This window comes from Pagrus pagrus, assembly GCF_965226575.1.
Source record: "Pagrus pagrus genome assembly, chromosome: 21".
NCBI lineage: Eukaryota > Metazoa > Chordata > Actinopteri > Spariformes > Sparidae > Pagrus > Pagrus pagrus.
Window position 1 is genome coordinate 27,143,561 of NC_140208.1, and position 27,355 is coordinate 27,170,915.

Here is a 27,355-nt window from a genome sequence, read left to right on the forward strand (position 1 = left end):
AATATTCTGCCAATGACAATCATTTCACTGTCCGAGGATTGAAGTCCATAACTGAAGAAGAGATGGGTGTCGAACCAAATCTGCTGCCGCCATTAGCTGATCATCAGTTACGTTGAGGAGCGGCTCAATAGTTCGGATTTACGGTAACTATTACACATGACACATGTTGTGACACACACACACACACACACACACACAGACACATACAGTACAAACATACACCATTAGGTAAACTTAGATAAATCTAAGTTTCATAAGGAGTTTCAAAGTCTTAGGTTAGGTTTTGAATGAAAGTTGTGAGTTACTTGTGCTTGTAGACATTTGTGTTTTTCTTACATAAATGACTTTGTTTACATTAAAACTACAGGTCTCTCAGTCCGTGACTTTTCCATATTTGATGGTTTCTAAGGCTTACAACTCATACAAATGAAACACACTCGATTTCTGGGCATTTATACCTTGGGCGGACAATATCTTATTTTTTTCCTCAATATTGTTTTCATCTACAGTTATATTTATCATAATATGCCCGATTCGGGAGGGAGAGAGAGAGGGAGAGACATGTCCCCAGCATCCCGAGTGTAAATTACTCATTGCATAATGTAACACAACAGCATTATGCAGTTTCCAGAAATAGGTAACAAATCAGGATATTTATTCATGTTACCCTCTGTTTAGGAAGATAAAGGTCTCAGTCACATTTGAATAAAATAATGCAATTAGGCTACTATGATATAATGGGATCTTTTTTCAAAGATATTTTATTTTCATTTCCATAATTCAGAGAGGATCACATTTGAATAAAATAATGCAATTAGGCTACTATGATATCATGGGATCTTTTTTTAAAGATATTTTTTATTTTTTTTTTATTTTTACGAAATGAAACAAAATTTCATTTTGTTTCATTTCGTTAAGTAAAGATCCTCTCTGCTCATTTCGTTTCATTCCTCGCAGACTGGGAGGTAGAGCACATGTCGACGCAGTGTGTCTTGTTGTGCTGTGCGTCACCTGGCTGGCTTAGGGTGTCACCAGTCTCATTATCACTGTTTGTGTTGTCTGTCAAATGAATGAAACCTATCGACTTTCTATCGGCCGCGTCTTGTAGCCTATTTCTATCGAGGAAAAGTTATTTCAGGATATCATTATGTTTTATCACCCAGCCTGAAAGTGACAATAGGCTATTGAAAGTTCACACACACTGAGTTAATTAACTGCTGTGTGGAAAACCATGCTGTGGTCTGTAATCGCGGTGCAGACAGGTGTGTTTGGAGCTGACGAGAGGATCTAAAAATTGAGTGAGACGTATAGCTGCCATTGTTACATTTTTCTCATTGAAAAACTATACTGTATTATTATATTGTCTGTCCATTTCCCATTCATGTTCACTGCTCCCTGCTGCTGTATGTTGTCGTCCTCCTGCTCACAGATGCCACCTGGTGGTTGTTTGGGCACATTGCCGCTTCTCATGAAAATACAATTGATCCTCCACTAAAAAGGCGCGTGACTCTCACGTGACTCACAAGAATGGATGTACCTACTGTAGCAACAGCAGGGGGCTGCCATTTGTGAAGCTGCTGTGTGTCAAACACATTTTTTTTTAGACTAACCAATTAGTCTAAATCAGGGGTTTTCAAAGTGTGAGAGAGTAAATCCCTGTAATGGAAATTTTTAGTGTATACTTGTTTATTCATTTCTACTGTTTTGTGCTCTCTGTCTGATACAATAGCAATTAATTTTGTGCATGTTCGTACCTAACATCGTCTGATTCTTGTTTTTGACGCCTGTTGCTGACCTTGGTGTACATTGTAATCTGTTTCAGCAAGATAAAGTTCACTTATAGGGGTTCTGACACATTCTACAAAAACCCTCTGTTCAATGTATTATTTGTTCCATTCCTTGCAGACTGCGTTGCACTCTGTTTGACTGAGAACTGTCTTTGCAAAGAATAAAACCCTTAAAAGTCGATCTCAACATCTTTATTTCAGATCTTGCCAAACAAATTTCCATAACATCCCCACTCAGAGAAAAAAATAACAGCTGCACCCCCCCCCCAAATAATTACTATTGCTATCATTACTGTTAATATTTTTGCTGTTGCTATACGTCATGTTTCATGCATTGTCAGACATTGGGATGGCATTTAGCTCGGCAGCAGCAGCTTCTCCATCATCACTGAACACAATTGAACTCCCACTCCCACTGTTCAACAACCAAATGCTGATATAGTTGGCACTTAGTGGCACACATTAATGAACTGAACAATGTTAATGAAATGTGTCATCTTCTCTGACCGAACAGGACCATGGTGTCTCCGAGTTGAGGTGGTAAACGCTGACATGCTGGTTTGCGAGTGTGGCTACCGTTAGCAGTGCTAGCAGCAGTCTGCTCTCCGTGCAGGATAACATCCACATGCTTGTACTGAATGTGGTTATGCATTGCTCCGGTCGAGCACTTATACCGGTATGCCAGTTTACTCTGACACAGGCTACATCCTTATTTTCATTTTCTATGTCAAGATACTGCCGGACCTCGCCGCCACCTTTTACACTAGATGCGGGTAAAACAGTTTAACCGACTAGTATTTCTGGTGACGACAAGCGATGTTTGAAACGTTTACATGACCAGTCGTTTAATCAGGAACATCCCTCGTGCTTTATATGTGTACTGGGGGACTGGGAGATGCATGTTAATGGCCAAACACACTGATGGTTGTTGGAATGTAATCATATTTATTGAGCTAGTCATCAGATGTGTCACTTGTGAACGGTACTCTGATATTCATTAATTTGTGTGTTTGTATGTGTGTGTCTGACTTCTGATGCCACAGACCAAGAAATCGAGACCAGGATTACAAAATGGTTGCAGAAAGCACCTGATGGGAACAGCGGAGGAAGTGAGTAAATGAGAAGGATGGACAATGAGAGAAGCTCTTATGCCTAATGCATTTTAGACTTTTGATCTGAACTCTTCACCTTTGGAAGGTGCTACTGCTGGTGGAACACATGGAGACGTGATGTTCCTATGCATGGTGTGAAAGTCTATGCCAAGTTGTTTTGTCTAAAATATTCAATGTTGGTTTTTAAACTGAAGATATGGCAGTGAATGTTAAATTTGTAATAATGTTCTGTAGACTCTTGACATGTTGTGTTTGCTGACAGATGATGTAAAAATATGTTAAGGTATTATGCAACATTCTGCTGCATTGTATGTTTTTGAACAGTCTATGCCAGTGGCTCTCAACTGATGGGTCAGGACCCAAGTGGGTCGTATATGTGAATGGAAAAAAGTCAGACTTTTATTTTGAAGTCTATAATTTCTGATACTGTGCTTTTATTATGAAGGGTGTGTGTTTACCATGAATGCAGCATGGCTGCAGTCATATACTGCCAACTACACAACTTTTCAGTGTTAAAATGTTACTGCTTTTTGAATTGTGAAAAAAGTACTGAATGTTCCGATGCATATTGCACTTATCTGATAAAACTTTGCATTGATTATTCAATATTGGAAATGTAATTTGGTAATTAGCTGTGAAAATAAAGTCATTTGTATAATTGTACCACTGTTGCTTTTTAATCCGGGATGCAGCATTGATTAGGCTGACGTCTGGCCCAGCTCTGGTCCACATGGGGCACTTGCACTTGGCTGACACTGCAAAGAATGACGGTCCCCCCAGTGGCCCAGATCTGGTTAGCCAGAGCTGGCTCACACATGGGCCAGCTCTGGACCAACTGAGGCACTTGCATTCGGGTGACATACCGCAAAGAATGACGGGCCCCCCAGTGGCCCGGATCTGGTTTGCCAGAGCTGGCTTACACATGGGCCAGCTCTGGACCAACTGAGGCACTTGCATTCGGGTGACATACTGCAAAGAATGACGGCCCCCCAGTGGCCCGGATCTGGTTTGCCAGAGCTGGCTTACACATGGGCCAGCTCTGGACCAACTGAGGCACTTGCATTCAGGTGACATACAGCAAAGAATGACGGCCCCCCAGTGGCCCGGATCTGGTTTGCCAGAGCTGGCTTACACATGGGCCAGCTCTGGACCAACTGTGTGTGTTTGCAGTGGTCCATATCTGGACCACTGGGTCATTCTTTGCCGTATGTCAGCCGAGTGCAAGTGCCTTATGTGGGCCAGAGCTGGGCTGGACCAATTTTGCTATGTGGGTGGTGTGAGGGCGCCTGTCTCCAGCTGAACTCAACAAAGACTAAATAGGTGATTGTGACATTCTCCAGCAAGCAGATACAACTGGCAGAGGCCATCACTACCACCATCTGGGGGAACCTGTGGAGGTGGTGGAGGAATACAGGTACTTGGGCACAATTTTTGACGGCCTTCTGAGGTTTTCCAAAACCACTGCGGAGATCCTGAAAAAGTGCCACCAGAGAGGAAGCTGAGATCGTTTGGAATGAATAAAGTCATTCTCCTGACCTTTTACCACTCCTTCATCGAGAGTGTCCTAACATTTTCATTCATCTCCTGGTTTTATTCCATCAGCCTGCATGTATGGACACGTTTACTTAGCATCACCAAAGTCTGCTCTAAAATCATTTGACACCCTGTTAGAGCTCTGTCTGCTTTCTGTGACCAACAAACAATCCGCACTGCTCACAGGATCCTACATGACCCCTCACACACTCTACACTCAGTGTTTGAGTAGCTCCCACCAGGCCGCAGGCTGTGCTGTCCACGCTGCAGAACACAAAGGAGGAGGGCCACCTTTGTCCCCACAGCAGTCCAGCTCCTGAACTCTGACACCTCCCTGTCCCAACATCACTGCCCCCATCTCAAAGGTCCTTATTAGGCCTAACATTTCAGGCAGTTCCCAGGTACTCCAACACTTTGCCAAACTTTGCTGTAAAAAGGTCCTTCTGACCATTTATACCAAATCTTAGTCTTTCTAGAGAAATATAGTCTGATATCACAGACTTCCATAGATGTACTGAAGGAGGTTCATCTCCCACCCATTTTGTCATAACAGCCTTTCGGCCCAACATAAGCAAAACATTTACAGTGTTCTTATGTGATCTTAGAGATTCAGGGATATATCCCAATAGACATGATATTAGATTAGGTTGTAATTGCTGCTTGATTATCACACTAACCTCATCACATACAGTTTGCCAAAACCGTCAAATCGTTTCGCATTCCCAGAGGCAGTGAAATCTTGTCCCTAAAATAGTCTTACATTTTGGGCAGTTTGGGGAGGCCCCTGCTGTATATTTACTATACATATGAAGATAAATAGACATTTTGTAAGATATTATATTGCATTTCTCTGAGTCTGTTACATATGGATATTTTCGAAGGTAGAAGTAAAATTTCCTCCCATATTTCAGTCTCTATTGTTGTTTTTAACCCATGAGTCTCCCATGATTTCCGTAGGAATGATAGTCTGTCTGTATTCAAATGTTGCAGCTTGGAATAAAATTTGGAGACAAAGTGACCTTGACTATCTAAAAGAGTCTTTTCTAATAGTATCCATCTTAGTATATACATAGTGTCTGACCTGAAGGTATTTGTAAAATTCTTTTGTTTGTAGTTTGTATGTTGCTTGTAATGATTCAAATGTTTTAAATTTCCCCCAAAGGTCATAAATATGGTAAATTCCTGCTTCATTCCAGTTCTGATATTTAGATCAAATGCCCCCCCTATTTAAATCAGGATTATCAGTCATTGTTGTTAAACAACTCAATTTATGTTTAGTCCTTAATAATTTCCGTAGAGAATTCCAAGTATTACCCACATTAGTAATTAAAAAAATTTCTTTCCCCATAATTGGTAGTTAACTCCTGCATTTATCAAGAAAGTTGACAGGAGATTACGGTTTGGAGAAGGTTGCTTCAATCTCAAACCATGGTAGCTTTGGTTGAGCAGTTGCCCATATTGAGATAATTCTGGCTTGCATTGAGATTGTATAGTGGGGAGGCCCCATCCTACTTGTTCTTTTGGTAGTTGTAAAATATCTAAATTAATTTTAGGCTTTCTGCCAGCCCATATAAAGTCAGAGAGAGCTTTATTTATATCTTTAATGTTGTTTCTCTTCAGAGCTATGAAAAGCATAGATAGAGGATAAATCATTTTGGGGATAATTATCATCTTCATAAGATTGACTCTGCCAAGAAAGGATACAGGAAGCTTCTTCCAACTTAACACCTTGTCCTTAATGTGTTTTACCATGGGGTTAACATTTTCAGCATAAAGTTGACACATTTTAGGTGTTATTTTAACCCCAGGTATGTGAATCCATCTGGTGCCCAGCGAAAGGGTTTTACAAAGTCAGGTTCATACTCACACGAAAAACCGAGAGGCATGATTTCAGATTTTGTAAAATTAACCTTATATCCAGAGATTTGACCAATCTCTTTCACACAGTCGATTAGCGTAGGTATTGAGTTTGGTGGGTCTGGTGTTAATGTCAGGAGGATATCATCCGCATACAGTAGAATTTTGTGCTGTGTTGTTCCTATGACCGTTCCTTTGATATTCGAGGTTTGTCGGATAGCTATGCTAATGGCTCTATAGCTAAAGAAAACAACAGAGGTGATAGTGGTGACCCTTGAGCTGTACCTGGAAAACTGGCTTGTTAAGACCGAGGCAGTGACCATTTTGTATAAAAGCTGTACCCATTGAACAAAATATGATTGAAAGCCAAATCTTTTCAACACTTCAAGCATTTATTTTCGCTCAATGCGATCAAATGCTTTCTCTGCATCCATCATTACTATAGCACTTGGAGTTTGATTAAAATTAAGATAGTGAATAATATTAACTAAACGTCTTGTGTTATTTGATGAAGTATGGCCTTTTATAAACCCTGTTTGGTCTGCATTAACTATATCAGTCACCACTCTTTCTAGTCGATTAGCCACTATTTTTGAAAGTATTTTTACATCCACTCCAAGTAGGCTAATCGGGCGATAAGAAGCGCATAGTTCTGGATCTTTCCCTTTTTTAGGGATAACTATAATATGAGCTTAGCACGTAGATTTTGGGAGTTCGTCCTGTTCAAAAGATTGGTTGAACATACGTTGTAATAGTTTGTTAATTTTACTTTTCATCTTTTTATAAAACTGTACACAGAATCCATCAGCCCCTGGACTTTTATCTGACTGGAGTGAGGAGATTGCTTTATCAATTTCTGTTAATATAACAGGTCTTTTCAACAGTTTAGCTTGTTCATCTGTTAGCTGAGGCATCTGTAAGCCATCTAAAAAATGATTACTGGTAAGTGTATCGTTGTCCAATTCTGAGGTATACAACATTTCATAAAATTTCTGAAAGCATTCATTGGTCTTTGTATTGTTTGACGGATTTGATCCTCATCAGATATTGCAGCAATCAAAGCTTTTTGGGGAGAGTTTCTTGCAAGACGAGCTAAGAACTTACTTGGCTTATTTCCAAATTCAAACAATCTTTGTCGAGCAAACAAAATATCAGACTCAGCCTTCTTTGTTAGTAAATTAGTCAACATTAGTCTTGCCTCCTTTAACTCTTTAAGCACCCCATCCGATTTGGATCTATGAAAATCTTCCTCTAATTTTTTTTCTTTTCTTTTCAATTCATGATTGTTCTTGAGCGTGCTCTTTTTTCTTCTTGCTAGAGAATGATATAATCATGCCTGGCATGTAAGCTTTATAAGCTTCCCACACCAATCTCGGATCAGAGTCATTGCAGTCATTTACTTCTAAATAGAGGTCTGTCTGTGTTTCCAAGAATTTGATAAAATTATCGTCATGAAACAGTGATGCATTCATTTTCCAAGAGAACGATCGCTCTGGGGGCCTAAGAGGCTGCATTTTCAGAGTGACAGGAGCATGGTCTGAAAGGGCAATGGATCCAATGCCAGACTGTTCTACCAAATGGGCTAGGTGTTCAGATATAAATATATAGTCAATTTGTGAGAATGACAAGTGAGCTGGAGAATAAAATGTGTAATTTTTGTTATTGGGATTCATATATCTCCAACCATCTAACTGGTTAAATATCTCAAGAAAATGTTGTAGTGCTCTGCCAGATTTTGACTGATCTTTATGATGGGGGTCTCTAGCTAGAGAGGGGGAAAAATAACAATTAAAATCACCTCTAATTATCATATTTGTACAGTCCATTTCAGTAATTTTACTGAGTAGGAAGGCAAAAAAGTCTGCGTCATAGACATTAGGAGCATAAACATTTCCTAACAATACTGATTCTCCATACAGTTCTCCTTTTACTAGAACTATCCTTCCGTCTGTATCTTTATAACTATTTTTAGCTGTAAATGGCAACAATCTATGAACTAATATAATTGCACCTCTTTCATTTGTAGAATAAGATGTAAAATATACCCGTCCGACCCATTCCCAGAGATATTTGTTGTGCTCCTCCTCATTCAAATGGGTTTCTTGGAGGAATGCAACCTGGACACCTTCCTTTTTAAGATGCAGACAAAGTAAATTACTGTGAAAAAACTGATACCAGGATTTCACATCATTTTACTGTATTATTTCACAGTAAAATACTGTATTCAAAACATCCTTTGTGATAACAGAACAAATTACTGCAAAACTTGAATTGTGCTTGAACCGCGCTGCATTGTGGGATCAAGAAGAGACAACAGGTGGATAGATACCATTCTCTTTATGGTGGATAATGTTACGACTTGACACACATACCGATAGAAGAGCTCAAAGGTAAGTTAACATCATTAGCCTAAAATATTAGACAGCTTGTCGCAACTTTCTATTAGTTGTGTGAGTTAGTAAATGAACAATCTTTTGGATCAAGGGTAACTCACTTTATGCTCCACTTTTTTTTCCTTTAATTTCAAAGCCGTTTTTCTCTGCTTTGCCTCACATTTGGAAAGCTTTTCATTTAATGGTCTCTATATGTCGTTAGGATGCATAGTGTGTGAGTTATTCAACCAAGAATATGCTTTGTTTTCGCCGCGAATTAGCATGAAAGTCAAAGTAAGCTAACGTTAGCCTCCAGCTGCAGCAACTAAGTCATTACAAAGCTGTTTTTCTCCGCGAAGCTTTGCCTCACATAGAAGTAACTTATATCTTTGGAAAGCTGAAATCATGTGTTTTCATTTAATGGTAGAAAAAACCCCTCTCCTCTGGATTTCTATCTCTCCACATATCAATCAGTCTCTTCTCTCTCATCACCTGTCTCAGCACACCTCTGGATGAATCACTCCTGAAACACACACTCGATAAAGCATCCAACCTTGCCACCACACAATAAAATCACCCACAATCATACAGTTGTCACCACACATTCCTCCCACTCCCACCTTCTCTCTCTTTCCTCATTCGGTGCATATACATTCATTAGTTAAAACTTTTTCCCCATGTGTTCAAATGTAATCCCAATCACTCTCCCGTCCCCATCATCCACACTCTTTCTTACATCCTCAATCACTCCCCTCTTCACCAAAATTGCCACCGGTCATGATTTAGTACTTTTTCGATTTGTCCAGCCTTTTCACCTGACGTCTTGTCATGGGTCTTTTCCTCACTTCTCCCACCTTCTCCATGGTATCTCCCTCACTGTCCGTAACATCAGACACGTCCACTCTAACCTAGTCATTCTCACCTGGTACCCTCACTTGTCCCCCCTCTCCCTCCCCCCTGTCCCCCCGTACTTACCCCGCTTGTCTCCCCATCCAATCCCCCACCCATCCCTCTCTCACCCACGCCGCTCTCCTCCATCCGACACATTGTCCACGCTGCTCACAGTCACTTTCATGTCCCTCTCTTCTCCACCTTCCCGCTCCATCCTGCTCCTCTTTTTTCCCGCATTTGCTCCTCATCGTCTCCTGTTTCTCCTGCCCCACTCTGCTCCTCTCCTGCCGGCCCACTCCTCTTCACCACTTTCACCGTGGCTCTGCTTCTCATCATTACACCTCTCCTTACTCCAGCCTCCTCCTCCAGTCTGTTGCTCTGTGCACTCCCAGGCCTAATGGCCCTGTTTCCCACATTTAAAGCATGTATCTAACAATATATATGGGTTTGACTCCCCAGTCTCTTAATTTCTCCAGTATTGCCATGTCCTCAATATAAGTGGGCAAATTAATAAAAGAGACCACCATTTTGTCTATGCCCAATTCCCTCACCATGATTACATTGTTTTTGATTTTTAGTCTGTCCATGATTTTTGCTTTCCCAATGTTGTCCCTCATAGTTAGCTTGTAGCTTTTTGGTGTTTTAAATCTGCACCCAATCAACTCTCCACATTCTCCCTTTACTTTTCTTAGGAGCTCCATCATCGTCACTCTGTCATCCCCTTCAATCTCCACCACCAGCGTCAATCTTTTTTTAAAGATCTTTCGAGAAAGAGCAAGCGCAAATCGTGGCAGCGGCATCTAGCCGTGACACTTCCGGTGGCACCGTGAGGTGCCGCGGCAGCTGTTTGCTGTGGCATCTTCAGGTGCCGTGGCATCTACCGACCTGCCACGGCAACTGAGGCCGTTGGAGGCACTTGCCACTGACTTGCCGCGGCATCTACCGACCTGCCACGGCAACTGAGGCCGTTTGAGGCACTTGCCACTGACTTGCCGCAACATTTACCGACCTGCCACGGCAACTACAGCTTTATGAGGCACATGCCACTGACTTGCCGCGGCATTTACCGACCTGCCACGGCAACTACAGCTTTATGAGGCACTTGCCACTGACTTGCCACGGCATTTACCGACCTGCCACGGCAACTAAAGCTGTTTGAAGCAGCTGCCACAGGATGAAGTGACTGTGGGGCTGTTAAATCGATAATAAAAAGGGATTTAACCATAAAGACTTAGCACACAAGAATGTAGCATTATCAGAGCACTAGATATTTATTGAATTTATGAATGCCAAAATCACGGGGTCAATGTATAGAAACTCTCTCTCTCTCTCTCTCTCTCTCTCTCTCCTGCCACCCACCACCACGGCATTTACCGACATGCCGTTGCCACCCACCTGCCACAGGATGAGGTGACTTTGGTTTTACGTTGGCTAGTTTTTGATAGTAAATTTGATTTAATCAAGACTTCGTGCAAATGTAGCACAATCAAAGCTGTCAATATTGTTAGAATTTAAGAAAGCCAAAAACCGCAGGTGGGGGTGGGGGTGCGCGGGGGGGGAAGGGATTGGGTGGGCTATAGAAGTTTGCTGCTGAACCCTAATAATCAAAAAACCTAGAGTTGAGATTTTTGTGTGTGTGGGTAGCTTTTTTCCCTGTTTGTTCTGTCAGTCTCAACAGCACAGTAAAGAAGACACTATTTAGCTTTTTTTGTTCAGTCTTTTTATTACTGTTGTTTTAAGCCTTTAAGTTATCTGAAATCTGGCAAACACTTTGTAATTTGCTTCATCCATCATTTTTGCACAGAATTGGTCATAGTCCTGTTTTTTCTCAAAGGCAAACGTGAAGAATTGTGCAGGAGAATCTTCATCACTGTGGTCAGTTCCCCATTGTTTTAGTGAACTGAGGATCTCCGCTTGTTCCAGTTCGTCCATTGAAAGGACAGCAGGAGGTTGGAGTCTGCCCTCAAAATGTTCTTTGCTGCAGCAGTCAGCTGCAGTCATGCCATGTCTCAAAAGAATATTTTCCTGAAGAAAACAAAAAAATTCAGTGTGGTCAAAGTTTATAGTAGGCTACATATTTGTGTTGTTCTCAAATAATGCCTCAAAATTATTGAGCATTTGCAGTGCATAATTTTAAACGGAATACTTCAAGACCTTACAGTTGTTAAATTCTGTATTTAAAACATCTACTTCATTCACCTCCCAGATTGAGCTTGCATATAAAATACTTAATCTGCCAACATATACAGGTGTCTATCTAAGCTTCAAGGTTCATAATGTCAAACTAATGTTCTCGTGATTGTGAACGTTATGTACAACTTCCGCCATCAGGTGTCGCCTTTGAGCAAGTGAAGTGGGCTCTGGCCACTGAACAGCTGTGATGGCAAAGCCGTAAAACCAGAACAACTTTGTTGTTGCTGTGTATTGCATTTAATAGTATGAAGCAAGTTAGTACTTTCAGCAACCCAGTTTCAGGTGGATCAGAGCAACTTCACATATAGTTAGTTTTTGTTGCTGAGTGCAGAAATTAAGTTAGTCAGTCAATCTATGTACCAACATCAAATCTGCCTGTATTTATGTCTTCCTAATATATATATATGACACTGACACTTTCATACATGAAATATATGTTTCACATGATTAATCTCCAGAGTGTGTGTGTGTGTGTGTGTGTGTGTGTGTGTGAGAGAGAGAGAGTGATTGATTGATTGATTGATTGATTGATTGATTGATTGTTTTTAGAAATGTCTTACCTCTTCTGAGCTTTCTGTATCTCTGCAGCTCTGGAAAAACAGTAAAAGATAAGGATCTGAAAATGAATCCATGCTACATTCTGCAATTATGTTAACTTGATCTGCAAAAGTAATTTATGCCAAGACAGACAGAAAAGATAAAAGTAATGTTGTGCATGCACAGCCACAACACAAACCATTACCTTGTCTTGTCCTGGGAAGATGTGCTCTTCATAAGCAAAGATTCTGCTTGGTATCGGCACATGTTGCTGTTGTTTTGCAACCACTTAATCAAAATCTACAAAACAAACATGATAATCAACAATAACAACAACAACAACAACAACAATAACAGTAATAATAATAATATGTTTTAGCTCACCTCTGGCAAAATGACCTGTGAAAGGAATTGCTGCTTCTCTGCTACAGGTCCGGGCACTGACAGGATTTTTTCCAGTCGCTCAATAAATCCTTCTGTCTGGGTTAACAAGTAAAGATGAAACGTGGAAAAACAATATTGTCAATATTTATCAGTTCCTCTCTTTCCCCCATCCTCTGCCTAAAAGTACTGTTACTTAACATTTGGTAAGTCATGTCATTCCTCCCATTCACCAGCATTTCTCTGTCAAAAAAAAGAACTTCTTCCCTAAAAGTTGTCATATATTACTTACAAAATCTTTACAAAAATTTAAGTATGTTTTGGAATATAAATTCTAGAAAGTCGTGATTTCCAGATATTGGTCACTCACATACTGTTGTTTGCAATTATTTGAAGACAGGACAGCACACCAGCACACTGAAAATGCAGCCAGTTTTTGCAAGCTGTGCATTGTACCCATGCGTAGTGCTTTATGTGGTCATGGAAGACACTGGTGAAAAACAGAAGTGAGACAACTTCACTAATACTTCACACTTCAACTTTAGAAGTACTACAAAATTGGTCCATAATTCTATAATTATTCCAGGTTGTCATTTCTGATGTACCTGTTTGTCCCAGTTGCTCGCTGGAACAAACATGACTTTATTTGCCATGCCAGGCAATGGCTGCTGGAGTCTGTCTTTTTGGCCTCAGCCTGCTGGAGTTAAACTTCTTCCTGCTCCATCTGTAGCATTTCTGCTGCAGTAAGTGGGAAGTCCTGTGTGACAAAGACCTTTGCTGTAACCTAAGCATTTGCTTTATTACCAGTAAAGATTTTGAGACATGAAGAGATCAAGTAGTCTAACCTTAGCATTCACATTTTTGATCATTTGTGTTGCATGGTGCAGACGAAGAGCCCTGCACTGGCTGAGAGTCAGAGCCTCTGCAGTGGCCTCAAGATTTCGCACCTCATTTTCAGCAGCCTAGTTAGTAGCAAAACGATTGATTTTGATAAACCCACAGACCACCAATGCTAAACAGGAAGTCAAGTACCTTATACAGGGCCGCCTTAACCTAATGTTAGGCCCCGGGGCTGAGAGGTTTTGTAGGCCCTCCATCCCCTCGATTTATAGAGTCTCATTTTAAAAAAGTGTAATATCTAGGTAATCTACATCATAAAATGCATTAGTTTCTTTCCAGACATACAACAGTGAGTTTTCCTTTTTTGATCCAGAAAACACCATAATATTATTATTGTTACCACACACAGCAACTTATGGTGATAATAAAACCAAAATGTTGGAAAGTATGATTTCAAACGATATTATGAAAAACATCACCAACCATCACCTGTCTGCACAAACATTGATAATAACTAATAATAGCATAAGCAAAGAACAGCAACAGATCAAAGTAGGAACCTCTTCTCTGGCCTCAGCGGGCCCTGTGAACCAATCACATGCACTGCACTGACACACAAACACACTCCATTCAGCACCATGGATAGCAACACGGCCTAATGCCAGGTACCAAAAAGATGAAACTGAGCAACATTTATAGAAGGTTTGCAGTATAATCTAGACAAACATCTAAGCAAATGTGCATTTCTCTTAAAACAATGCACAACCACAACAATTTAAAACCTGCACAAGCTATAAATACAGCACTTTCTTACCTTTTTAGAAGTGCTTTCGTCTGGTCTTCTTGGAAGAAAACGCCCTAATTATGTCCTTAAAATCCATATCACGAAGGATGTCATGCTCAATAGACATCAGTGTAAGATGACTGACTCGGTCTTGCTGCATGCTTGATCGCAGTCTATTTTTCACCAAGCCCAGTTTGGAGAAGGACCGTTCTCCGCTCGCGTTGGTCACTGGCATAGTCAGGAATAGCCGTAGAGCTATGTCTGTGTTTGGAAACACTGTATGGAGTTTTCTTCTTCTTAAAAATTTCAGTAACTCCACTGCAGACGTGCTGCTCACATTTTCATCCTGTACAACTTCTCTGAACTGTACCACCTCCTCCACAAAGTCCTCTTCCAAGTCACTGTTGTATTTCCTTTGCAGGCTCAATGCTGCTGAGCGGAGGTCTTGGGGGGAAATCAAGTGCAACCCATTTAAAAACCCGAAGTTTTCACACACATCTTTGTATGACTGGTATCTTCTGTCCAGTTCTGACACTAAACGGTCAATGACATAGATATACACAGATGTACAAAAGCGTTTTCGGCCTGATAGCTCGCACTCAGGCTCAGATGACTCATCAGCCTGTCTCTTTCTTTTTTTCTTTCGCTGAGTGTCTGCTTTGTACTCATGAGACAGAATGGGGGACATGTTCTTTGCAGCTGTCTCAAAGCTATCAAATTGATCCCGGAAGCCTGCTACATATTCACGCAATGACCGAACCAGATCCACAGCATTGCACAGATCCAATTCCACTGCTTGTAGTGCAGTACTCACACCCTGGAAACGTTGCAGGATGGCATTCCACATGTTGCACATTAATGCAATTTCCAGTTTGTTCATCTTTTTGTGCAGTGCCCTAGCCTCCTCTCTTGTGCTCAAATTCTGCTGCTTATCATCAGCAATGTTGAGTAATGACTGCTGGATCCCTGCGTAATTCTGAGATAGGGCTTTGGTTGCGACAGCGTGCGCTGACCATCTTGTGTCAGAAAGTGATTTCAAAGTCTCTATTCTTTTATTCTCATTGGGCTGCAACCCTGCCCTGATCATCTGCCAGCGTGAAGTGGTCTTTGAGGAAAAGTTGAACAAAGCTTGTACAAAACTGAAAAACTGTTCAGTCTCCTCACAGCAGTTCACACTGTTGACCCCCACTGGGTTTAGGGTATGTGCTGCACAGGGTACCCACTGTGCCAATGAGCTGATCTGCTTGATGCGGGCCTGCACGCCTTTGTAGGCTCCTGACATATTATTAGCATTGTCATAACATTGTCCTCTACAGTTATTAATACTTTGCGAGTTTCACTCTTCTGATTACTTCCTCGAGCACCTTCTGTCCCATCAGCTGTATGAATTCCTCACACACATTCAGGGAGAGGTAGGATGGGGTTCCTCGGCCAGCGTTTCCGTATTTTTCAATATGAGCCTTTAAAAAAGGATCAAACTGGCTGATCAGCTCCATGCACCCCAAATAATTGCCATTGTCGGTGTCTCCAAACCTGTGGCTGTCACCCCTGAAAGCAAGTCCCCGTTCAGCCAAAAACTTCACAACAGTAACAACTCTCTGTAGAACCTGTGTCCAATATTCACACTCCTCATTGAACTGTTTTTTGAGTTCTGAGTCCACTGTCCCACTGTCAGCTGCTTGACTGATGTAAGCGATCATGGCTTTTCTGTGAATGTCACAGCTTTCATGTTCTGCTATACGATCATTAGCATGTTTCCAGTCAAAATAACCCCCACTAACAAATGCTGACGTTTCCTTGTTCGCGCCAAATATTTTGCATGCAAAACAAAACACACTACCTGTTGATGGTGAATAACAGAGCCATTCTCTGGGCACACACTCTCCGTTACTGAGTCTGCGTTTGAAATGCATTTTTGAGAAAAATCTTCTCTGCTGTTTATATTGGCGTTCCGATGCCGACATGTTAGCATCTTTATTTTGACAGGACTCCGGTCCCATTTTCGCCCAATAAGCACGCACTTTTGCGTCAATATTGTTTCCCCAGCGGCCCGGGTCACTGTTATATGGGTCATCTGACTCGTCTCCCCCTGACTGCTTTGCAGCCCGGTCCTCTCTCTGGGGCTCGTCGTGTGCTCCCCGCTCCTCCTCCCCTCCACTGCTGCGGGCCGTCCCCTGCTCCTCTCCAGCTACATCCACCTGCGCGGCCTGCGCCTCCTCCGCTCCCTCCGGTGTGTGAGTTGGCGAGTTTCCCCTGGTGCTGGGTCCATCTTCAGCAGCAGCTGGTTTAAAAAATCCGGTGAGCTTTGGGATGCTCTTCAGTAATTCTTTTTCGCGCAACTCTTTCTTAATAAGTTTTTTTCTTTTCTGGGCACCACTCTCAAACGTCCTCCCTGACATTTTCCACTTGATGTCACTCAATCATAGAGGGACACACCCCTAAACTAACTATATACATTCTGATAGGTAAGCCCACGGGCCATAGGCTATAAGGCCACGTGGGTCACTCCTAATTTGGATCAATCAGCAGCCACTAACGTGCGATTAGAGTGATTGACAGAAAACCTGACAAGTTAAAAAACAATATGACCTGAACATGGGAGGCCCCTGAACTTGGGAGGCCCCTGGGCTTCAGCCCAGGTAAGCCCGTGCATTAAAGCGGCCTTGACCTTATATAACTGGGACTTACAGAACACACAAATACTCCACAATTAACAGAGTCCTGCTGCTTCCACTGTGAGGGATATGTGACTGTTCAGGCTTGAAGGCCGCCTGAAAATCTGAAGACGTTGCTAAAAAAAAATAAAAGGTGGCAATAGGTATTATCATACTGTCATATTACCTTACCAATACATTATAAATGTTGTATGTTATGTGACTCACTTTAGAAGGGCCATGTCTTTTATGCTGATTTTGGTGTAGGAAGCAAGTGAATCATATACACGTATCTCTTTTGCTTTGAAGTCAAACACCTACAAGGAAATAAATCTGTCATCACTGTATTCCTAGAAATAAGATAAAGCTTTTAGGGCTGCCACGATTAGTTGACTAGTCATGATTATGTCGACTATTAAAATCGTCGACAACTAATTTAATAGTCGACGCGTCGTTTTATTTTTTTTAAACTTTGTTTTCTCTCTCAAAACTGCTGCGGCACCTTCCACTGCCATGTCTGCCTTCTGTCCTTGACACACATGCGCAGTAGTGGTAATCTGGGTCAGCCGTGGTGTCACCTGGGCCCAGTATTTCAAAACTTGTAATCTGGATCAGAGTAATCCGGATAATGAAATCCTGCTTTTCTCAGTCATGGATCACGGTGATCCTGCTGACTTTATCTGAGTATTTCAAAACACTGGCAGGGTGGATCACCGTGATCCCGACCTGGCCGGATACGGATTTCCAGATCTCAAGTCTCCGCCTCCGCGATCTGAAAACATGGCGGACTACTCCGCAAAAGGAGTAGCTGAGAGCGCGACTTTCACGTCAAAAGTCTGAGTTTACCGTCGTCTAATGTGCAGCGGTTAAAAGACCATACGGACGCCAACCAACATATCATGCAAGCCAACTATTTGAATCGTCACCTTATTAAAACCAGGCCGTAGCGATCTCTAATTGAGCCGCGGCCGTGCTAGCAGGAGCTAGCCCGGCTCCATTGACTTGTGTGTTAAGCAGCTAGCGGGCTGTCGTTAGCGTCACGTCATTGGCAACACAGCAGACTTCTAAATAGGCTCCATGTGCACAGACCTGCTGCAGTACTTAGAAAACATGACGCTACACAGTATGAGTATTAACTACACGGTTTGCTCAGAAGTGTCAGAGTGCTACAGTAATGCTGGTGATGTTGTCATGTTGTTGTGTACATAAACACAATGTAGGATTGTGGATTAAGATACTCACACACCTACTTTCAGAGTCCACTCACAGCCATGGACACTCGGCTACAACAGGGCGAGTGCTGGAAATCCTTGGAAATGCTTTAATTGCATTGATACATTTAAGGTTTTCAAGTAATTGGAGTTTGAATAAAGTGCTTGAAACTGCTCAAAATTGTAATAGCATTGCTTTCATAGTATATACCTTGGTCAGTGATTTAAATAAAATTAAAATATTTTACTATGTTTTAAATTTCTTACAATTACTTTAATTATTTGTTAAAAGTACAACACTGACACTTTAGATTAAGTGTAATGAACATCTTGAGTAACAATATCTGGGAGAAGTGGAGCTGAAACTTTGTCAATCCAAGTCAAATCCACCTCTGAGGTGGGATTCAAATGATCCTGAAATTTTGGTATCAAGTTGATCCAGATATCTGCCTTGTGTTTTGAAATACCCAAATCCAGCCTTTTATCTGGGTTCAAGGGAGGATTGGATTACCAGAGCTGGATCCTGATCTTCAGGATCAGGATTTTCTGGATCTGTGTTGAAATACCCAGTTTTCAGATCAGATCTAGATTTAATCCAATCCGACCAGGATAATCCTGTCAGATCACTTTTGAAATACTGGGCCCTGAAGTTATACCAGACGGGCTCTCTGGTATCATGGCTACCCGGCGGCAACGGAGCTCAAAAGTGTGGGAGCATTTTAAGAAAACAAAAGAAAAAATTGTGCAATTCAATATCTGCAAGACAGAACTTGCCTTTCACGGCAGCACAAGTGTGATGCACGAGCTCCTGAAAAGGAAGCACGTTGTGGCTGATACGACGATGAAGAGGGACCGTCGTCTCGTTAATCTAACTGGCTAGTTAGCTGCTAACATTAGCGTAAACAGAGAGCTAACTTACTACTTACTCATATTGATAGCTGTAAACGTTAACATTAGCGATGACGATTTGATTACGCCATGTTTTCCTGACGACTGTAAATGTATGTCCACTTCATAGTAATAGTAGTTTTCTGTCAATCGGGGTGTTTAATTATCGAAAATAGTTTTATTTTGAAATGTGTTTCATTTTGAAAATCGACAGGATTTCTCGTTGTTGCTTTGTTTGACTTCCTGCCCGGCTTGACACATTCGGCCGCGGCACGCGAAACAATTAGACCAGACGCCAAAACGATCGCTGCACGGCGCGCGCTGGCAGCGGGGCAGAGCACCTCGGTGCTGCCTTTGTGAACGACACCATCGGTTAACATGGGCGCCGAAATGAAAATGACTTAGCAGCCGATCGGGGCGCTTCCGCGTCCTGTCTGAACCTGGCGTTAGGAACAAGAGCCTTGTGCAGTTTGGGAGTGTAGTAAAGTTGAATACAGTTGTGAGCACTGAGCACAAAATGCACTTTTGTTATATTTGAGTCAGTGAGACAAAAACTTCAATAATTCCTTAGGTCAGCCAGTGCCTTGTCCGTTTACTCAGCTGTTTGCACTTTATGCTACAATTGTTTGTTGCTACAAGCATATTTCATTAAAGGTTTAATGAACTATCATCTTAATTGTCTTCATTTTTAGTTAGCATATACCTTAAACACTTCAAGCTGAAAGCTAATGATTGTTATATAAGAGCAGCTGCATGCTGGTGCGATAAACTGTATGTTATACATTCAATTTACGTAAAAAAATAGTTGGTGATTAGTCGACTATCAAAATAATCGTTTGTGGCAGCCCTACAACTAACATTACAGTTTAAATGTAGGGATTTAGCTCATTCTGTATAATTTCATGTAGGCAGTTCAACAAAACCACTTCAATAAGAAATATCATACAGACCTAACCTTTACCAATCCAATTCTATATAAGTAAAACTATACATTATAAGCTTTAAATCAGTGGTGGCTCACCCAAAGAATGAAATGGTTCCCTGTCTCTGGAGAAGAATGGCCCACAATTCTGGGGAGAAATAGCTTGTCCGAGACCTACAGCATAAAAATAACATCAGGTAGTACAGCACAGTCTATGTTAATAACATTGGTTAATAACATTTTTGTTTTGTACAGTGTCTTCTATTAAACAAAAAAAGAGTCAAAAAAGGACCTACAGGGATGCGTTTCAGTTCTCGGTCGCTGACTCCCTCGCTGTTTGACCATTCGCGGTGCCACAAAACGAAGTCAAACGTACCTAAAGATCCACACTGTAACAGAAAACATAGCATTCATGTTTTTAAAAAAAGTTAAAGAAACATTCCAAAATCATAAAGGGAGGAAATTTAAATGTATCACCATGTTTTCTTGTGCCAGCTGTGCCACTCTGTAGTTAACTGCCTGGAATTTAAAAATGTTTACAATACAATTCAGATTTTGTGATAACAGTATAAAGTAAACATTTCTTCTTCACAAAAACACTGATGTCTTTGCAGTTCAGTTGATTGTATATTAGTTCAAAACCAAGATTTATTTGTTAAACTTACATCATCAGTCAATCATGGCATAACCATTGAAGACTGACTCAACAACTCCAGTGGGCAAACACAGACAATGTCCTTGACTGTAACTGGAAATCTCCTTGTGGCATAAGTCAGTATTTGCTTCTCATCACGCGACCCAGACAGTAAATCCTTCAGTTTTGCCTTAACACACAGATTATGACAAAATAGTAATTGTTGACACCTTCCATTTATTACTTCATTTTAGACTGAAAGAAAATGGCTCAGCGATCTATTAATTACCTTGTCATTGTCTTCAATAGCATACAATTGTGCTATGAATGAAGACTTGCTGTCCGGTTGGATGTTGACAGTGCCCTCTGACCTTGGAAGGAGAGTTTCCTTACCCTCTAATGAATAACAAGGAACAAAGTAATACTTTTCAGAAAAAACATGTTTAGTTTGTAACTACATTTATCTTTTCACCTGTTTGGGCCACATCATAACGATTAGATACAGTTCTATCTTATGGCATATTACTATGTAATATTGGATATTGACCAAACTTACCAGCAGACTGAAGTCCCAGCATCCCACGCACACCAATACACAATTGGGTTTTACATAGGGCCTCCATTTCAGCCTTAAAACTGTTGTTAATCTTGTCATTGTGGAGGTCAATCATCACCCTTACTGTCTGCTTGAAATGTGGCTCACTCATTTGACAGAGTACTTGACAGCTGCCAGTTCGCGGTTGAACTGCTCAGCAACTGCTGAATTAACTTCGGTCCGTAGGGTGGGACAGATGTTGAGGCTCCTTAATTTCTCTTCTGGACGTTTGTGGTTGCTCTGATGGAATCTGTCATAGAGTGAGTATCGCTCATTGGTGCCTGTGATTGGATGTTTGGCTGACATCCGGTCACTGTCTGGTTCTTCCTGCAGTGGTAATGCGGGCCTCAGGTTCTTCACCCACTGCAGGTCAACCACTAGCTCTTTTTTTGTTGCCCGCTGTACGTTGTCCGATGTCGGGGCACAGAGTCTTCCATCGTTGTCTTTAAAGAACAGTTGTTTGGTACGGTTGTTGGTGTGCCTTGCAACCTGTCCTGCTACATCTGATATGTAACAAGTTGGGAAGTATTTAAAGCTGAGCAGTTCGTCTGCGTGGTCTCTTGCAGACTCCGTCCAGAAGAGAAAGTTTAAGTAGTGCACAACGCCGTGCACACAAGAGAAATGGAGGACACCACCTAAAGAATAGCACAAAAGATTTTACAGCCCAATCATGTTATTGGACATTAAGAAATATTTCAAAGTCATATACTAAGCTAGTTCTCACCACCAGCTTTCTGAAGCTTCACAAAGAGTTTGGGGTAAACATCCTTGTCATGGGCTAAATTTCCATTTCAGTTTAAACACTCCGAGAAACTCCAGGACACAGATGATTACTTTCCATGAAGTTTACTAGGAATCTTGTGAAACTAAAATCACAATACAGCAAAATGTATGTATTATTAAACAACCAAACATCACAGCAGTATTTGATACATAGCATGGCTTAGCTATCCTAGTGGCAGCAAAATATAGAGCTAGCTTAGCTTTGCAACACAATTGGCATCTCAGCAGTCTTAATATTCACATAAACTCAAATTGCTTCATAACTTTATGTTGCTGGATGAATAATACTTACAGACGTTGCTTTAGCAAAGAGGGAGGAAGAATAGCCTGCTAATTGAAGAACTGATGACTGTGCCCACACAACTGTAGCTGCTAACACAACTGTAACTGCTCACATAACTGAAACTGTTCACACAACTGTAACTGCCACTATAACTGAAACTGCTCACAGAACCGTAACTGCTACTATGTTGCTATGGCTACGAAAATAAACAAATGACACAGAACTATGCCCTTCTAGAAAGGCACACATTTTCTAGGGGCATAACAATCCTTGAAGTACAGGAGCTCCTGAAGCCTGTTTATCATGTTCGCAATTGATCCCTCTGAGGACACACCAAGGGCATGACAAGCTTCCTGAAGGTCCTTTTTTTGAGGCTGTAAATCGAAAAGACACATTAAAATAACATGATGTTTAAACAAACTTAATGTATATATGTTTATACATGCTTGCTGATAAACACAGTAAACCAAGCACAATGTATACCTTCTTTGATTCTATGAGATCAAGTATGATGTCCTCATTGATTGTTTTGGTCGGATGCTTGATGTCAGTGGGTTTCTTTTTTAATGCCTTCTTCACCTCTGTTTTTGGAAGAATACTTCCAATTCTTGTCTGCGGTCCCATCCAAGGTGCCAAAGAAGAATGTCTTATTGATGTGTGGTACGGGTTTGCCACAGATGTTCCTTTTATAAAACATAACACTGTTAAGTCATATATTCGAAGATTGTATTGCTTTTGCATACACAAACATTAAAGTGTAACATTGATAACATTGACCAAGAACTTTGAACACCTTTTTACAGTTTTGATGACATCAAAAGCTGTTATTGTGTTGCACCAACCTGATATGAGGCCTTCTGCAATCAGACCTGTCTAGATCAGACCACACCTTGAGGATGTCCACTTCCAAATCTTTCTCAGATATGGAGTCTGGGTCAGGCCTCTTAAATGTTCCAACTGCAAATTAGGTTTTTCAAATAATTACAAAGGCATGACAACCCCAAATATGCAACAGCAACAAAGAAGCAAAAGCAGGGAGTAGAAGGTATTTCATACAGGCAAACCTTTTATATGTGCATCAGTTATGTGAGTCTTCATTATTAACATAATGTTTTATAGATGAATTACAGAAAAGAAAAGCATTCTTATGTGGTACATCAAAGGCCAGTTTCCAGTTTGCATCTCCTACTACCACTGCTGGGTGGTATCCACACTGGTAGCAAGAATAGTCAAACTGGAAATTTGTCAGTGACAAAAAGTGGTGGAAAGCTCTTCTCACTACTTGGTAATGGTAGCGGTTGTCATTAAAAAATAACAACGTGTCAAGCATCCGTCCACTGGTTGTCTTGTTCTGTAATTGTAAAACAAAGTGTTTGTTCCAGATAAAGTGGATGAAATGGTTAACGCTCTAGCTGTGCCTGATCATCCATCTCAACCACAAGTTGTTAAGCCTAAACAAAGGCCAGCAAACAAAATGGAGGAAAAGATTTTATTGAAGGTTGACGCTCCAGTTCAAGTGATGCAAAATGTTGGAAATCAAACACTACCTGTGTTCCCTCAAACCCAAGCAAGGACTGACAACTATCAGGATGACATTGTAAATATTATGCAAAGACAAAATGATATCACTGCACTACTGGTTCAGCAAAATCTGTCCTCTGTCCTTCCACCAAGAAATATCCCTGTGTTCGATGGAGATCCTCTTCGTTTCAGGTCTTTTATCACAGCTTTTGAAAATGGAGTGGAGGAGAAGACGAACAATTGGAGCGACTGTTTGCACTTTCTTGAACAATGCACCAGGGGGCAACCAAGAAACTTAGTGCAGAGTTGTCAACATTTACCTCCAGAGCAGGAATACCACAGGGCCAAAGGTCTTCTAGCAGAACATTTTGGAAATGAGCATAAAATTGCATCTGCTTATATGGAAAAGATTCTGAACTGGACACCTGTTAAAAGTGAAGACATTGAAGCACTGCAATCATTCTCCTTGTTTCTCAGAGGATGCTCAAATCTAACAGAGCAAATGATGCATATGAAGGAGCTGGACTTACCATCAAATATGAGGAGCATCATCCTGAAACTTCCTTATAAATTACGAGAAAAATGGGGAAATGTTGCTTGTGATCTGCAAGAGCGAAGTGGAAGAAGAGTGCTGTTTACTGATCTTGTCAAGATCAGTAAACAAGACCAAGTCACCGGGACAAGATTAATTTCATCAAGGAAAAAGGAATCTGTTTTGGTTGCCTTAAAGTAGGCCACACAAGCAAAGACTGCAGGAGTCGTTTGGATTGCAACGTGTGTCACGAAAAGCACCCCGGCGTTCTTCATATTGAGCGGCAGGATAAAGCAACATCCCCCTCACAAGCCCAGACATCTGTGAGCCCGACAAGTGATTCTACAACTACTACAGTGTCTCAGACCTGTGGCCATATTGGGGCCAGTTGTGAAGACAACTCCATCTTTTCTATTGTAGCAGTTAAAGTCAAGAGCCAAAGGAGTAACAAAACTGTGCAGACATATGCCTTCTTGGATCCAGGGAGTTCCGGCACGTTCTGTACAGAAGACTTGGCAAGGAAGTTGAACCTGAAAGGTAAAAGGACAAGTATTCTGTTAAGAACAATGGGTCAAAAAAAGGTTGTAAATGCTCATGTCCTGTCAGGTCTTGAAGTGTCTGGTATGGACGTGAGTGATTTCATTGAGTTACCGGACGTTTTGACTCCATGCCAGTCTCCACACTCAATGTTCCACGGCAAGCGGATGTGGATCAGTGGTCGTATTTGAAGCACGTCAAGCTCTACGACATTGATGCAGGCATTGATTTGCTTATTGGAACTGATGCCCCTAAAGTTATGAAACCTTGGGAGTTGATAAACAGCCAGGATGATGGTCCCTATGCAGTCAGAACCAGGGTCGGTTGGGTTGTTAATGGTCCACTTCGTGGTGGAAGCAGGTGTGGCTGCCCTGCTGTAACAACAAACAGAATCTCCGTTGAACACCTTCAAGAAATGCTGGTCAAACAGTATAATCAGGACTTTAATGAAAGATCATCAGATGAACAGATTGAAATGTCTAGAGAAGATGTCAAGTTCATGAACATCGTGACCAGTACAACAACATTAAGTGGAGACCATTACTGTATCGACTTACCTCTCAGACAGGAGAATACCATCTTACCAAATAATTGCTGTGTTGCAGAACAGCGCCTCCTGAGCCTGAAAAGAAAATTTGACAAGAATGGTCCATTTAAGAAGGAATACATCACGTTTCTAAATGACATGATAACTCGAGGATATGCTGAGCTGGTACCTCTGGACCAACTAAAGCAACACGATGGAAAGGTGTGGTACATCCCTCATCATGGAGTTTATCATCCCAGAAAAGGCAAGCTGAGAGTTGTTTTTGACTGTGGAGCAACGTACAAAGGGACATCACTAAACTGCCAGCTCTTGCAGGGCCCTGATCTTACCAACTCACTTATTGGAGTCCTTGTTAGATTCAGGCAAGAGCCTGTTGCTGTAATGGCGGACATTCAAGCCATGTTTCATCAAGTTCATGGCTCAGATAAGCATATCAACTTCCTACGCTTCCTCTGGTGGCCTAATGGCAACACTGCACAGTCTCCACTGGAGTATCGCATGAAAGTACATCTGTTTGGAGCTGTGTCATCACTAAGTTGTGCAAATTATGCTTTGAGAAGGACTGCAGATGATAATGCCAAACAGTTCCCCATTGAAGTGGTGAGTACAGTCAAACATAACTTTTATGTGGATGACTGTCTGAAATTGATGGCTTCAGTGGAGGAAGCAGTACACATGGTCAAGGATTTAACTGCTCTCTGTCATAAAGGAGGATTCAATCTTTCCAAGTGGATCAGCAACAGCAGAGCAAAGAACAAGATGGAACTGGATTTTGACACGGACCAACTTCCAATGGAACGGGCACTAGGACTACAGTGGTGCATTGAATCCGACAAATTCAAGTTCAGGACCTCAGCACAAGAACAACCACAGACCAGACGAGGGATTTTGTCAGTGGTCAGCTCACTTTATGACCCTTTAGGATTTCTGGCCCCATTTAGTCTGCCTGCAAAGCTGTTGCTGCAGGAGCTTTGTAGGAGAAATTTGGGGTGGGATGAAGCAATTCCCAACTCCTTTGCTGAGCAATGGTCTGATTGGCTGGAGGGCCTCCAAAAGGTGGCTGAATTCAAAGTGGATCGCTGTATTAAACCCAGAGACTTTGGAGATCCTGTTACAGCACAGCTTCACCATTTTTCTGATGCCAGTCAAGCTGGATATGGAACTGTGTCTTATCTAAGACTGGAGAAAGATCACAAAGTACATGTTTCATTTCTCTTGGGAAAAGCCAGAGTTGCTCCTCTTAAGCAGACTACAATTCCTCGATTGGAACTCACAGCTGCAGTTCTTGCTGCTCGAGTGGATAAAATGCTACAGAAAGAGCTGCAACTTAAGCTGGAGAAGTCAGTTTTCTGGACCAACAGCACAACAGTCCTTAAATATATCTCTAATGAAATCAGGAGATTTCACACCTTTGTGGCAAACAGAGCCTCTGTCATCAGGGAAGCAGCAGATGTTGATCAGTGGAGATATGTGGGTTCTAAGGAAAATCCATCAGACGAAGCATCAAGAGGAATGAGAGCTGAGGATTTCCTGAATGGCAGGAGATGGATAAATGGACCTCAGTTTCTCTATAGGTCAAAGGAGGAATGGCCTAAACTGGATGTGGATCTTGGTGTGATTCCTGCGGATGACCCAGAGGTCAGGAGGGACTTGATAGTGAACGCTGTTGTCAAGGATTTGGAAAGTGCCACTGACCACCTTATCTGTTATTTTTCATCTTGGATGAAACTGAAAACATCTGCAGCTTGGTTTCTGAAGGTCAAGGAAACTCTGATGTTATAAGGACGGAAGAGAAAGGAGTTTTGTGCTTCTGCAGGCCTCGGAAAGGACAATCTCCAGACTCAAGAACAGGAAGTAGAAAGGAAAATACACAGCTTTAAGGACACACTCAAAGGACAAAGTCTTACTCCTGAAGATCTTGCTAAGGCGGAGCAGTCAATTATTCAATATGTGCAACAACA

General features: G+C 41.5%; 1 protein-coding gene across 14 annotated transcripts; it reads right to left on the bottom strand.

Moving 5' to 3' along the window:
• Positions 1-11,261: 11,261 nt before the first annotated feature.
• On the bottom strand, positions 11,262-23,206 carry LOC311250807 (uncharacterized protein). 14 transcript variants are annotated; one of them, XR_014621326.1, is made up of 18 exons: positions 23,100-23,206; positions 22,741-22,940; positions 22,267-22,631; positions 21,916-22,057; positions 21,153-21,826; positions 20,886-20,992; positions 20,628-20,786; positions 20,440-20,481; positions 20,259-20,351; positions 20,062-20,136; positions 17,170-17,258; positions 16,976-17,078; positions 13,509-13,625; positions 13,269-13,420; positions 12,667-13,153; positions 12,488-12,582; positions 12,306-12,335; positions 11,262-11,577 (listed from the first exon to the last, which is right to left on the bottom strand). XR_014621326.1 is itself a non-coding variant. In XM_084342868.1 (18 exons), exons 14-18 carry the CDS (start codon positions 13,121-13,123, stop codon positions 11,562-11,564), a joined length of 327 nt encoding a protein of 108 aa, XP_084198994.1. In that variant the 5' UTR covers positions 13,124-13,153; positions 13,269-13,625; positions 16,976-17,078; positions 17,170-17,258; positions 20,062-20,136; positions 20,259-20,351; positions 20,440-20,481; positions 20,628-20,786; positions 20,886-20,992; positions 21,153-21,826; positions 21,916-22,057; positions 22,267-22,631; positions 22,741-22,940; positions 23,100-23,206; the 3' UTR covers positions 11,262-11,561. The 14 variants fall into 14 exon arrangements, 5 of the variants coding, with proteins under 5 accessions (XP_084198994.1, XP_084198996.1, XP_084198992.1 ...); XR_014621327.1 differs by having other exon boundaries at positions 12,667-12,758; positions 13,034-13,153; positions 13,269-13,625; XR_014621328.1 differs by having other exon boundaries at positions 12,667-12,906; positions 13,034-13,153; positions 13,269-13,625.
• Between the last annotated feature and the right edge of the window lie 4,149 nt (positions 23,207-27,355).